General features: G+C 46.2%; 2 protein-coding genes across 2 annotated transcripts in view; both read left to right on the forward strand.

The window, feature by feature from the left end:
• The window catches only part of LOC144929108 (uncharacterized), a 170,323-nt gene that overhangs the window by 147,872 nt on the left and 9,744 nt on the right, over positions 1-12,707 (forward strand). The gene's annotated exons all lie outside the window — the stretch shown is intronic.
• On the forward strand, positions 8,845-9,861 carry LOC144929255 (olfactory receptor 14A16-like). The gene has a single exon (XM_078848363.1). It carries the CDS (start codon positions 8,845-8,847, stop codon positions 9,859-9,861), a length of 1,017 nt encoding a protein of 338 aa, XP_078704489.1.

A 12,707-nucleotide genomic window follows, 5' to 3' on the forward strand; every position in this document is an offset into this window, starting at 1 on the left:
CTTTCTTTCCGTCCAGCAGGGTGGGCGGTGAACGCCACAGATGCACCTCTGAACTCTGGGTCTTCACTGACCAAGGACAACAGCTGTGCGTGGGGTGCAATGAAGGGATGGGCACGTTACTGGAACCTTTGACTGTGGGACTTAAGAACCTGAGGCAAAAGGACACTGCCCAACATACTCTGGGGTGGGTGTTTTGCTCATGGTTTATGTTATGAATCCTGCTTGCAGTGCTTTCCCAAGTTAATGCCAGGTTCCTTTCCCCCTTTTTACTGTAAGCAGAGTCAGGATGAGCTCCACCCTGACACCTGGTGGTGAGGTGTGGCAAGTTGTGGAAAAGAACTTCAGGGGCTGATCTTATTTGCATCGGCTCACCCACCCCGCCTAGCATGAGCCCATAGCTGCCCAAATGGTCACTCTGGCTGCTGTGGGATCCCCAGTGTTTCTGTTATTGGGGCAGAATAAATTGAATAAATTTAAAGAATAAATTGTTATTATCTTGATTATGTGACTCAAGGAGAATGGAACTTTACTTGGCCTTTTGTTATGATGGAGGCGTGTGACGCAGCAGGGAGGGGGGAGTGCTGACCTGGGAATGTGGCAGGGGAGTTTCACTGGGAATGGGATACCTGAGCGCCTGTAACCTGAGCCAGGACGGGGAGGGGGAGGTAACACCTCTACCCGGGAAACTGGACAAAGGCTGCAGGAGAGAGACTGCTGGAGGGGTTTTGTTTTCAGTTTGGTGCTGGGTGGTGGAACACAGGGAACCCCAGGGCTGGGGTCTAAGCTCCCTGCCCCCCAGAAGGACTTGACTGAGGGGTCCTGGTTGTCCCCACAAGCTCTGTTTTAGACTGTGTTCCTATTGTCCAATAAACCTTCTGTTTTACTGGCTGGCTGAGAGTCACAGTGAATCCCAGGAAGAGGGGTGCAGGGCCCGGACTCCCCACACTCCGTGACAAGGGGCTCGCCATCAACGAAGTAGCACTCGGGACAAGGGTAGACAAGGGACATGGGTTCCAAAACTCAGTGAATTGAGAGAGGTTGGGGACAGGTGTTAGTACCTGGTCTTGTGGGCCTTTAGAGAGGGCCTGAAACATCAATTGCACATTCCTCTTTCTCCACTGTGAAATATCAGAGCTAATTTTGGGTCTATTAGGAGTCTAACTACAGGTGCTGAGCTGAATTTGCTTTGGGGTTATGGTGCATCAGCACTGAGGTTCCCACTACTACAAGATGAAGTCACTAAAGAGCTAAAATTACTGAGCACTGTGTTAAGTAGTGGGGAGCCTGAAGATATTTATTGCTGGGCAGTGAGTGGAGTAGGACAGCAGGAGCTGCCTGCGGGATGGCTGGTGGAGTGGGACGGAGCAGAGCAGAGTGGCTCGCGGGACGGCTGGTAGAGCGGAGCGGAGCGAAGCCCTATGGAGCGGCGGGGCAGTCCGCTTCGGATCATGTAAGGTGCCCCTTACCGCACACACACACCCCCACCCCAGGCTGGGGAGTAACACTCTGCAGATGACCTTTTGAACTCTGGGGCTGGGCGTTTGAGTTCTTGGACTTTGGGTGATCTTTGGGTTGCTGGACTCAAGAGATGTTTGGGTTGTTGGACTCAAGAACCAGAGGGAAAGGACATGGCCCAATCTGCTGGGGTGGGTCTTTGCTCATGGTTTGGTTGATGAACCCTACTTGTGGTGTTTTCCCAATTTAATGCTGATGTCGTTTAGCTCATGTTATTAAAGATTTTCTGCTACACCGAGACGTTGTGCTTACGAGAGGGGAAGTATTGTCTCTTTGAGGCTCCCAGGATTGTGTGTTAGATTTTCCCAGGTCACTGGGTGGGGGCTTGAGCCAGTTTTGCGTTTGCTTTGTTCAGAGGGAACCCCTGTGTTCTGAACCCGGCCCTTGCTACTACCAACTCGGCCTGGCAGAAGGGTTACATTGTTAAAAGTTTCTTTGCTACACTCGGGCTCTGTGCTTGTGAGAGGGGAAGTGTTATCTCTAGAGGCGCCCAACGGGGGATGTGTAATTGTCCCAGGTCACTAGTTGGGGGCTCAAGCCAGTGTTGAGTTGCATTGTTGAAAAGGACCCCCTATTTATTGAACCCGGCCCTTGTTGCTGCCGACTCCAACTGGCAGAAGGGCTACACAGGTTTCTTAAAAGTGAAGGGAGAGGTTCTCAGTTGGTCTAAATCATTATAGCTGGGTAGGTGCGACCGCGCGGTGCTGCCGGCTGGGAGAGCAGCCTGAGGCAGAAGCCTCCAGCTCGCATGATATTCCAGGCAGGACTGAATCTCCATGAGACGAAACTTAAAGAAGAGAATGACCTGGAGTCTCTGGCTCCCATTTGGTGCTCTTAGAGGAGAAGCTCCATGTCTGTCCAGCCGCCCCAATCCACCTCACCGAGGTATGCCAGGAGCACCCAGGAGACGTACGCCGGCTACCAATCCACCATCTGCCGTGAAGGCAAGGAGCTGCTGCTGTGTAGCAATGCAGTACCGCGTCTGCCAGCAGCACCCAGGAGACATACGGTGAGCTGAGCGGGCTCCAGGCTTCCCGTGGTATGGCGTCTGCATGGATAACCCAGGGAAAAAGGCGTGAAACGATTGTCTGCTGTTGCTTTCACAGAGGGAGGGAAGGAGGGGGGGGGTCCTGACGACATGTACCCAGAATCACGTGCGACAATGTTTCTGCCCATCAGGCATTGGGAGCTTAACCCAGAATTCCAATGGGCAGCGGAGACTGCGGGAACTGTGGGATAGCTACCCACAGTGCACCGCTCTGTAAGTCGATGCAATCACGGTATTGACGACGCACTCCGCTGACTTAATGCATTTAGTGTGGATATACGCAATCCACTGAATAAAATCCGTTTCTAAAAATTGACTTCTATAAAATGGACCTTATTTCGTAGTGTAGACATACCCTAAGAGAGTTAAGCATCTAACTCCCATTGTGCAGACAATGGGCACTGGGCACCTGTTTCCCTGAAACCACTCTGAAAATCCCTGTCATAGCTCACATCCTGGAGCAAGTATCCACTGTATTGTTCCAGATTCTGCAGCACGCACACCCCCTTGTTTCTGCTCTAATTACACAGGATGCTGCAGAGTCGGTTACAGGTCCCCCCAGAGGACCAAGCCCATTCCTGGGGCCTCTCCATGGAAATCAACAATTAGTACCCAGGATGCATGGTGCCCATTCTGTTGAGCTGTTTTCTACTCACTAGATATTACCTCACCCACCTTGTCTCTCTGTTCCCCGAAACAGCATCTTTAGAGATCAGGACAGTCCCTGGTCTTCGCTTCCAGCACTGGACATGTGAAAGGAGAGGAGGTCTCAGTTCACACCCCATGTCCACATGAATGCTATAGCCATCTCGGCTCAGGATGGGACATGCTGGCTTGGGAGATAACCGATGAAGCGGCTGCTTTCATGTCTAGGTCACCTATTCAACCCAGCCCCAGTGAGCAGTGCCCCAGTGTCCTCCCCTTCTGAGCTCCATGAAAAATTGGTTTTGTGCCTCATCTCCTTGGACACGTCATGAAAGCACCCACCAAACATCTCATCCATCCAAACTAGAACGCATTAATTCCCTGTGAGCAGCCTCAGCAGAGACCATGGACCAGCACGGACCTGAAGAGATCATCTCAAAATGGGAGAGGGTAGATCGGGCTCCCAGTCCCCTTCACTACATGGTCTCTTCATGGAGATTGCGATAGACATCAAAGGAGCCAATTGTTGCCAGTCAAAGTAAAGGTGGGTTCTGTAGGGATGGGCTTTAGTGTGGAACCAGAACCTCAGATCCTAAGCCCCCTCGCCTGAGCTTTGGGGAAGTGAGGATCCCAAGAAGGAGCCCAGTGTCTGAGCTGGGCCCATCTCAAATTAGTTTGCAATTTCCTGATAGAAATAGTCTTCTTCTGTCAGCCACACAACCCTCAGCTCTGATATAGCAGGGAAGGCCCGGTCCTGATCCCACTGCAGTCACGAGCAATGCTCCCACTGACTTCAGCAGTTCCAGGGGTGGATAATAGAGGTGCACGCCGTGTGTTCATTAGAGCAAATTTCTCCAAGGAAATTTCTTCACTTCACAGGTTTTTGTTTCATTTTTTCCCCATTCCATGGAGAGGTGGCCACATCAAGCAAAGGATATTTGTATGGATGGAAATGTAGGTGGGGAAGGAAATGAAGTGACCTAGTCCAGGGTTGCACAGTTAGGAACGGAGAGAGCTACAAACATGGGCTGGGGCTTCCAAGCTGTCTTACCCCAGTTCAAACAGAGAGACGTTAATGGCATCCCTGTGTGTTCCCACACTGGTCATTGGTGCGGATACGCTCCCCCCATGGAAACCAGGAGTGATTCCACTGGACTCAGTAAGACTCATTCTTCTCTCCCTCAGCCTGGTGTAAATAAAGAGTAACTCTAGTTGAGGAAATGGAGCTGTTTCTCCTCTTACTCACCCAGTGAGTAACTCAACAGAGTTAGGCCATGTCGACACTATGGACCTTACAGCTTTTCCCTTTACCGCCGTGTCTACCCTTCGGATCTTACTACCTTTACCGCTTGGGTCGGTCAAACTTTTGTTGGTCGGGGTGGTTTTTTCACATCCCGACCGACAAAATTGGTGGTGTAGACAAAGCTTAAGGTGGCGGTTTTTGGTTAACTTATTGTTAGTTATGTTAATTGAAGGATGAATTCACAGCCATCAATCTCAATGAGGTCTGTGATTGATCCAGCCATTAGTACCTCGCAGTTTAACAATACAAGGCAGCAGAAGGAAACTGGAAGTTATGGAGGGGCTTATAACTCCGGAAGCCCTTGGTCAAATGACAACAAATTTGGAACTGGAATGCTACCCCGGGCCTGCCTGAGGCACCCAAATTTCAAAGCTATCCAAGTAACCATTCAGCTTCTAGTGCACGTCCAGAAACTGAGCTTTAAACCATACAAAATGGCGGGAATGGAAATCCTCTAGCCCTCCTTCTGCATTGGCACAAGCGCACAATCCAACACGCAGACTTTCTTAAATTCCATTCTCATTTTGGGTCCCCCAAGATTTAGTGGGGGCCGTGCACTACCTTGGGTAAAATGAGACAGATTGAGACCAGTTTGACCTGCCTCACATCAATAGTTTGATCTCTAGCTTTGAGCAAAATAAACAAACCTAGAAACTTGTAACGGGGCTCATATCTGCACAACCCTCTCTCAGATGACCCCACATTTAGGTCACTAATCCTACCCTGCACCCTCCTAAGGCACATTAAGTTTCAAAAGAATCTGACTAAGCTTCTCTTCTGTTTTTTCCCTTTTTTTTTTTTTTTAAAGGAGGACCTTTAAACAGAAGTCATGGTGCAACCTTAACTAGAAGGGCGTTGCTGTGATGGTAATAATATTCATCAGTTCATTTACTGGTTGGGTACCCATCTTGCAGGTTTCTATGAACCCTGCTATTGGAATATTCCAGGAGCATTGAGATGGGATTGTGATGTTCAGCAATGAGAATCTCAGAGACAGGAACAAACAAAAAACTCAACATCACGGCACTGATATTTAGCTCATGTAACCTGGCCGAGTTCCATAGCACTCTGCCAATTTACATTCGCTGAGGAGCTGGTCTAATTGACTTCAGTGGGGCTGGGGCTGACTTACACAACAGTTGTTTGGGGATCTGGACCCTTTGAGTCCAAGGCAGCTAGAGGTGATTTACAGAAACTGGGGCACTGACCCATTCACTTCAGTGGAGCTACCCTGATTTGAACTTGCTGAGGATCGGAACCATTGATTCCAATCGGCCTCGGGCTGATTTCTACTCTCTGGCTCTTTGCATTTCATCAGTTTCTCTGACATGAATGTCGCGTGTAAATTACACATTTTTAAACAGTGCATCTGTAGCCAAAGGAGCCTTTTATTTTAATGTCGTCTGCCAGAAGGAAAACAATGTTACTACTGAGAAAGAAAGAAAGAAAGAAAGAAAGAAAGAAAGAAAGAAAGAAAGAAAGAAAGAAAGAAAGAAAGAAAGAAAGAAAGAAAGAAAGAAAGAAAGAAAGAAAGAAAGAAAGGAAAAGACCTGGGCTATTCATCCCAATAAAAGTTGAAGATCAGATGCAGAAAATCTCCACAACACTGTCCCCAGTTCTGTCCCAAGTGGGAATGAATCGCTCTGTCACCCTTACAAGTTATACTTGTAATGCATCCCAGTGGACAAAGAGCTAGGAAAGAGGAGACTGGTTACAAATGTTTGACTCTTCTTTGGTTCAGTTTCACAGGCAAAGGATATGGGTTGGAAACTGCGACATGGGCCAGATCCCCAGCTGGTGTAAATGGATGTAGCTCCCTGGAAGTCAATGAGTCAGATCCCCAAGTGGTATAAATAGCCCACGCTACTCTGAAGTCAATGGAAGTGTATCAACTTACACCAGCCCAGGACCTGGTCCTTAGTTTTTAGTGTTTGTCTCTTAGTGAGGAACTTCAAGCAGCCAGGGCAGCCTGAGCTGTGGGTTCCTCTGGTGGCTGCATCCCAAGAGCTGCTGGTGCAATGCAGGAGAAAAACACCTCTGCTCCCCTAGAGGTGACTATGTGGAGTTAATGAAGGAACAGGCTATTCCAGGCCAACTGAGACTCTGGTGCCAAGAGGCTCTTAGCTATTGTAGAGCCCATGTCTGTGCTACAAATATATGTTTTATTTTGCCATCCTGTGGGGACCCCCTTTGTGATCCAGCCCTGCCTTGTTTTTAGCTAAAGGTCCTTCAAGAGATGCTGTCATCATGTGAGATGCAGGGCAGGTGCTGTTCCCCCTCTGGGGGGTTAGGGTCAACTAGGGCAGGTTGTCAGGATGGTTTGCTCCTGAGGTGAGAGCAGAGCTGGGCTCACAGCCCTGGAGACCAGATTCAGCTATTTAGCCCCAGAGCAGGGATATCTTGGGCTGTGACCTTGTTTGAAGCCGGCACAAACCAGGATCAGCTCGAGAGCTGGGACTGTCTTTCAGTCCCTGATCCCATTTAGTCCATCACCTTTCACCCAAGCCTGCCCTAGCAGGGAAGCAGGGAGCGCCCATCTGTGCTAGGAACTGCAGAGAGACCCCTGCAACTCAGGACATCCAGCAAAGGGATGTGACAACAGCTGGTGGATACTACAGTGATGGGGGCATGAGAGAGAGAGAGAGAGAACCAAAGAATCCTGGCAGCGGGTGAATAGATAGATAGATAGATAGATAGATAGATAGATAGATAGATAGATAGATAGATAGATAATGACCAATGATTCCTAACACAGTCGGATCAAATGCATCACAAATTGGAATAAAGACCAACAAAGTAAGTTTTCTATTACAATTAAATATGTTAGAGTATTCATATATGGGGCAAATTTAATATCAGAAATATGAATTGCAATTAGAACTCTTTAAGACATTTACTATCAAATTATGCAGATATCTAGAGATGATCAGATTTTTTTTTCCACCAGAAAAAATTGACTTTTCATTGAGGTTGTGAGAACCAAACAGTTTCAGCCGAAAACTGTTGGAACCTGAAAATTTTTAGGCATAATCAAAAAAAGTTTTCATTTTTATGGATATCAGAAACTTTCCATGAAAATATATTAAGTGAAAACTGAATTTTCCTTTGAAATAAAGTAGAAATTGTCTGACTACTCCTACCTGGAAACTTAGCTTTTCACCAGGGTGGGGAACATGAATATTGTCCAATAACACCATAATTTCCAACCCTATTCCTTCTATTGCAAACGTGTTTGTCTGTTTCAAAGGGGTAGCTGCAGGATGGTAAAACTGAGTACGTAGCAAAGTTGGTCGCCCAGAGAATGTGTTTTAAACATACTAACCTCTTTAAACTAAAGCCCTGAGAGTCGAAGCTCCCAGACAAAGGCTGTCTCTCTTTATCCTACCCAAGGACAGGCAGGAGGTTGATGGAACTAGAACCCAGATCTCCACTTCTACCATCATAGCCTCTGTCCCACACTGCTGCCTGCTAAACAAAAATACTGTCAACATGTGCACAGAACATGCACACAGGAAGACACAATCCATCCCCAAAAGAGTTCACATTCAAAGTACACGAGACAGACAAAGGGAAGGGGAGGAAAGAGAGGCAGCGGTGACTGCTCCATGGTCACAAAGTGACAGAGGCAAGACTAGAACCGAAGTCTCCTGACTCACACAGCACAGAAATAAAGTCACAGAGGGGAACCACACAACCCAGCAGCAACTGAGCGATGCGACCAGCCCATCATCACCCAGCAATGGGAGTGCAGCTGGGATCTGGTGCCATAAATCAACGTGTAAGTAGGCATCAGGCGGTATGTGGGATGTTGGGGTGGAATCATCACAGAAAAGCTGCCATGCGGGAAGCTGGGTGATTCTGTGCTGTATTTCTCAGTTAAGTGGGAATCAGACTGTGCTGGCATTTTAGTATTTTAGTTGAGTTGGCCAAGTTGTGAGCCTGCTGTCTGTAGCAATAGGGGCATAATTTTGGCTCAAATTGTTGGATTTGGATTGTACTTTGTTCCATCTTTCATCCTGCATTTGATCAAGCCACATCCTCATCTTGGGCCAGATCCTCAGATGGTGTAAACTGACCCAGCTCCAGTGACTTTAAGGGAGCGATGCCAATTTACACTCCTGTCATAACGCACCAGAGTAGTGCCCTGGTTGTGAGCGGTGAGGAGCCCTCATTACTCCAGACAATGGAAGTGACAAGTGCTGTGCACCTTTGACATTCACATCATGAGATATCATGGAGAGGGGAATTAGAGTCATTCCCTCTCTCGCTATAACCCTGACCATTGCTCTTGTCCTTCCCTCCACAGCCATCACACGATGAACTAAGAAAGAAAATGTCCAACCAAACTACCGTGACCGAGTTCCTTCTCCTGGGATTCTCTGATGTTCGAGAGCTGCAGATTTTGCACTTCATTGTGTTTCTAGTGCTTTACCTGGCAGCCCTGACAGGAAATCTTCTCATCATCATAGCCATAGCTCTTGACTACCACCTTCACACCCCCATGTACTTCTTCCTGATGAGTTTGTCCATCCTAGACCTCGGCTCCATCTCTGTCACCATCCCCAAATCTATGGCCAATTCCCTTATGAACACCAGATCCATTTCCTATTCTGGATGTGTCGCCCAAGTCTTTTTCTTCATCTTCTTTGCTGAAACCGACTTTGTCTTACTCACCATCATGGCATACGATCGATATGTCGCCATCTGCAAACCACTGCACTATGAGACTATAATGAACAGGAGAGCTTGTGTCCAAATGGCAGCCAGTGCCTGGATCAGTGTAGTTCTCTATTCTTCATTGCATACTGGGTACACGTTTTCGATAACCTTCTGTGGAGGCAACATGGTGGATCAGTTCTTCTGTGAAATCCCCCAGCTACTGAAGCTCGCCTGCTCTAACTCGTACTTCAGTGAAGTTGGGCTTATTGCATTTGGTGTGTGTTTAACCCTAAGTTGCTTTGTTTTTATAATTGTGACATATGTTCAGATCTTGACCACGGTATTGAGAATCCCCTCTGAGCAGGGACGACATAAAACCTTCTCCACATGCCTTCCTCACCTCATTGTAATTTCCATGTTTCTTTCCACTGCTGTCTTTGCTCACATGAAACCCATCTCCAGCTCTCCGTCAGCTCTGGATCTTGTGGTGGCTGTTCTCTATTCCGTGCTGCCGCCAGTGATGAATCCAATCATCTACAGCATGAGGAACAAGGAAATCAAAGCTTCCCTGAGGAAACTGACTGGGTGGAGGTTATTCAACAAAAATAAAATGTCTGCATTCTCTGATGAACATGGTTTTATCTGTTTTTTTTACAAATACAATCAACTGATGACATTATTGTCCCCATAAGAATATGGTGTGTGATTTTTTTTTGCAAAATGCTGTATGTATAGTGGTAAATCCACACTAACTCCTCTAAGTCAGTGGAGTTCTTCTAGGTTTATAGCAGTATAAGTAAGATGAAAATCTATCTATCTCATGCTTTTATACTGCCACCCCTCACCATGTTATCTAAATACCTTCCACATAAAATCAGTAGCCATTAGAAAGTACCCATTGGACTTCATGGACTCTCTGGTTCTTCTCCTTTTTGGGGGTCAAAACTTTGCTTGGGGTATGATGGCTTTTAGGTTTCTGTTTGCTGATGTGACAGAGTGGGATATGGCAGCATCAGATCATGAACTCTGTGTTTTGCTATCTGGGTAAATATTGACATAGTGACTGCAGAAGTCTGGGCTTGCTCAATAGCCGTCTATCGCTCTTTGTTCATGGCAGCTCTCCTCCTACCTGAGAAAGGTGCCTGTTACTTTGCTGAAGGACTATCACTCAGACAAATCAAGACTGAAGTCTGGGGCCTTTGATTTTTGTTGCCTTTCACCTACAGGCCCTGCTGCATGGAACAAGTCTTTTGCTGTATAGGGAGTCTGCAAGTGATGGGGGGGAGGGGGGGAGCATGGCTGGTGGGTCTGGAAGTCTTAATTTTAGCACATGACAAAGAGACAGGGGACCTATTTAAGTGCAGAGTCCTACCCTGTGTCAGGTGCCAGCCATAATCCAATGTAAGAAGGATTTGCAGGAGTTCGTTCTATCTAATCTAATCTAATCTATCTATCGTAGGATTCCACACTGTCACCCATCACCATGCTATCTGAGCACCTTCCACATAAAATCAGGAGCCATAGCAAAGCCCCTAGTAGACCGTGAGGAGCCAGAGACTCCATTCCTTTTTTTGTTCTTCCCCTCAGGGTAAAAAATATGATTGTGGTATCAGTGCAGTTGTTTGGTTCTTGCTTCTTTCTCAGATTTTTTAAATTTTATTTTAGGGGGTTTTTTGTTTTTTTTTTACTGGTGGATTGATTTGTTTCTTTATGAGGTGGGAGTGCCTGGGGACAGGAGCACTGGAAGCTCCCTAGAAGTGGGGGGGCCACCGACACCTGAACCAAGTCCCCACCCCCATATGGCCTCTTCCCCCGAGGCCCCACCCTCATGCCGCCTCTTCCCCCGAAGGCCCTTCCCCACGCTTGCTCCTCTCTGCCCCCTCCCCACCATCGCTCACCCTTAAGGCCAGTAAAAAGTGGGAGAACATAGCCCTCCCACTTTTAAAAGTGATGGGGCCATGGCCCCCTGCCCCTCCACCCCCATCTCCATTCTGGTTCCTCTGCCTGGGGAGAGGCTGAGTGTTTGGGTAGACAGTGTTGTCAGTGTTTTCTCATTTATTGGGCGTGCCCGTATGTCATCTCCTTGATGGGGTTTTCCAAGCAATGGGTGAAGTAACATCTGTACTGGCCCAATTTCTGTTGTTGGGAGAGACAAATTTCCAAGCTTACACAGAGCTCTTCTTCGGGTCTGGGGAAGGTGTTCAGAATGTCACAGCTAAATACAAGTTTCAGAGCGGTAGCCGTGTTAGTCTGTATCAGCACGTTTTAAATTTTCATCCAGATTTGGGATAAAAATCAATTTCAAACTATTGGAATTTCCTCTACAATGAAAATTCCAACCCGCTCCAATTAGGGCTGGGACTTCCAAAGATGCCAAAGGGACATAGGTGCAAAAATTCTATTAAAACTCTCTCAGGTTCCTTTGTTAAACCCAGCCTACGTCTTTACCTCCTTTGAAATCCCCAGCCTTAATAAGTAAAACACTTTCCAAAAGGTAGGGGGATACAAAGGTAAAAGTTAAAGTTTATTTACACTCTGATGATAAGACTGGTCTAGATACAAATATACAAAAATACAAATAAGTCAGGCATCAAGGGCAAGATATGTAAAGGTATTTAGGAACCTAGTGGGATTCTCAAAAGCATCTAGGCATCTATCACCCATTAAAATGAACAGTTCCTATCAACAGTTATGTTTTGAGAACTAACAGTTAGCCAGTTTTTAATCAATTTACTATTATTTTTGTGTAGTGTTATTTTTAAATAGTGTGATGTTACCCTGAATCAAACCTTTAGAAAAATGCAAGTCTATCACGTCAACACCATTGCCTTTAACAATCAGAAATGTCACAGTCAAATCAAGTTCATTTGATAAAAAACATTCTGTGAAAACATATTGATCACCATTAATTGAACTTCTTTCTCCCTTGTAATTCCTTTTTGTTGAAAAATGACCATTTTCAAAAATGAAAATTTTTGTAAAGAACTGTTGATTTAGTGATTTTTTGACCACATTTAAACGGAAAACTTTATAAAAAAACTTGATTGAATTGTTTCCATTTACCAACATGTAGGACCCCCAAACTTAGAACCCTTAAAAAGGGAAATAAATTTGATTTTTTGAAATTCTTCACTAATAAAAAAAAAAATCCACCATCGTTGTTCATCATTCTTTATTTCCTGCATGTTGTTCTTTAGTCTGCTGTTTAATAATTTTTCAGCTATTGAACCAAGGAACAGACACAATGTCGTGTGAGTTGGCCAACCAGTCATACATCACAGATAATGAAAATTCTGGAGTTGCTACAAATTTAAACTTAGGACAAACTTCTGAGTGCAGATTCAGTGTCACTAAGGTCTTGATCCTGCACAAGCTTTATGCACAAGCTTTCTTTCCTAGTGTGAGTAGTCCCATTAGAGTCAACTGGACGACTCAAAATAATATAATTTAGCACTTGAGTAAGGATCTCAGGATGGGGGCCTAAATGTGAATTGCTAAAAGTAATGTCTACATAGGGCCTGATCGAAAGGCCATTTA

The sequence above is a fragment of the Lepidochelys kempii genome, chromosome 14, assembly GCF_965140285.1.
Source record: "Lepidochelys kempii isolate rLepKem1 chromosome 14, rLepKem1.hap1, whole genome shotgun sequence".
In the NCBI taxonomy this organism is placed as follows: Eukaryota; Metazoa; Chordata; order Testudines; family Cheloniidae; genus Lepidochelys; species Lepidochelys kempii.